The sequence below is a fragment of the Aplysia californica genome, unplaced genomic scaffold, assembly GCF_000002075.1.
Source record: "Aplysia californica isolate F4 #8 unplaced genomic scaffold, AplCal3.0 scaffold00061, whole genome shotgun sequence".
Classification (NCBI taxonomy): domain Eukaryota; kingdom Metazoa; phylum Mollusca; class Gastropoda; order Aplysiida; family Aplysiidae; genus Aplysia; species Aplysia californica.
The window spans coordinates 350,010-351,475 of record NW_004797331.1 but is presented as its reverse complement, the minus strand read 5'-3'; the positions used below and the strand labels follow the sequence as shown (position 1 = coordinate 351,475).

At 40.7% G+C, this 1,466-nt stretch overlaps 1 protein-coding gene across 1 annotated transcript in view; it reads left to right on the top strand.

Annotated features, from left to right (window-relative positions):
* Window positions 1-413: 413 nt before the first annotated feature.
* Window positions 414-1,466, top strand: part of LOC101852159 (DBH-like monooxygenase protein 2 homolog) — a gene marked incomplete in the record, with an annotated part of 17,729 nt that continues 16,676 nt past the window's right edge. Inside the window, 1 exon segment of the mRNA XM_035968459.1 lies at window positions 414-538. Coding sequence (XP_035824352.1) covers window positions 450-538 — 89 coding nt within the window.

Below are 1,466 nucleotides of genomic sequence, written 5' to 3'. Positions count from 1 at the left end.
GTTAAAGTGGAGGTAAAACATGAGGGTTAAAGTCGAAGTTAAGGCACAAACGGGGTTAAAGTGGAGGTAAAACATGAGGGTTAAAGTCAAAGTAAAGGCACAAAGAGAGTTAAAGTGGAGGTAAAACATGAGTGTTAAAATGGAGGTAAAACATGAGGGTAAAAGTAGAAGTGAAGACACAAAGAGGGTTAAAGTGGAGGTAAATTTAGAGTGTTAAAGTGGGAAGGAGGGGCGGGGGCTTGATTATTAAAGTGGGGATGAAGCAAGAGGGTTAAATTTGATGTAAGACATGAGCGTGAAAATGGGAGTAGAGGCACAAAGAGGGTTAACGTGGAGGTGAAATATGAGGGTTAAAGTCGAAGTAAAGCATGATAGTTTAATTGTAGGCAAAACAAGAGGGTTAAAGTGGAGGTAAAACAAGAGGGTAAAAGAGACATGGACACCTCCAGATGTTTCACTGTCCTCGCCGCCTGGGCAGTGGGGGGTACCATCAAGTGTTATGCGAGCTGATTGGCTTCAGGATTGGCGGCAATGACACGAGAAGGGTTAAAGTGGAGGTAAAACATGAGGGTTAAAGTCGAAGTTAAGGCACAAACGGGGTTAAAGTGAAGGTACACATGACATGAGGAATAACGTCGAAGTAAAGGCACAAAGAGAGTTAAAGGGGAGGTAAAACACGAGTGTTAAAGTCGAAGTAAAGACACAAAGAGGGTTAAAGTGGAGGTAAAACATGAGTGTTAAAATGGAGGTAAAACATGAAGGTTAAAGTAGAAGTGAAGGCACAAAGAGGGTTAAAGTGGAGATAAACTAAGAGTGTTAAAGTGGGAAGGAGGGGCGGGGGCTTTATCATTAAAGTGGGGATGAAGCAAGAGGGTTAAATTTGATGTAAGACATGAGCGTTAAAGTGGGAGTAGAGGCACAAAGAGGGTTAAAGTGGAGGTAAAGGCACAGAGAGGGTTAAGGTGGAGGTACACATGAGGAATGAAGTCGGGGTAAAGGCGCAAAGAGAGTTAACGTTAAAGTGTAGGTAAAACGAGACGTTTCAGAGGAGGTAGAACATGAGAGTTAAAATGGAGGTAAAACAAAAGGGTTAAATTGGAGGTGAAACCAGGCGGGTTAAAATGGAGGTAAAAAAGATGGTCAAAATAGAGGTAAAATACGAGGGTTTAAATACAGGTAAAGTAAAGGTGTTAAAGTGCAGGTATAACATAACGGTTAAAGTGGAGGAGATTTTAGTTTAGTTTAATTAGAAGTTTTATGGCACTTGCAACGCAAGAAGAGGTGTTACAAGAGAATAAAAACCACAAAAAAGGAGGAGAGGTCAGGACGATAGATGTTTGATAGGAAAGATGAAGGCGCAAACCACACTTAATAATAATAATAATAATCACAAAAAAGGAGGAGAGGTCAGGACGATAGATGTTTGATAGGAAAGATGAAGGCGCAAACCACACTTAATAATAATA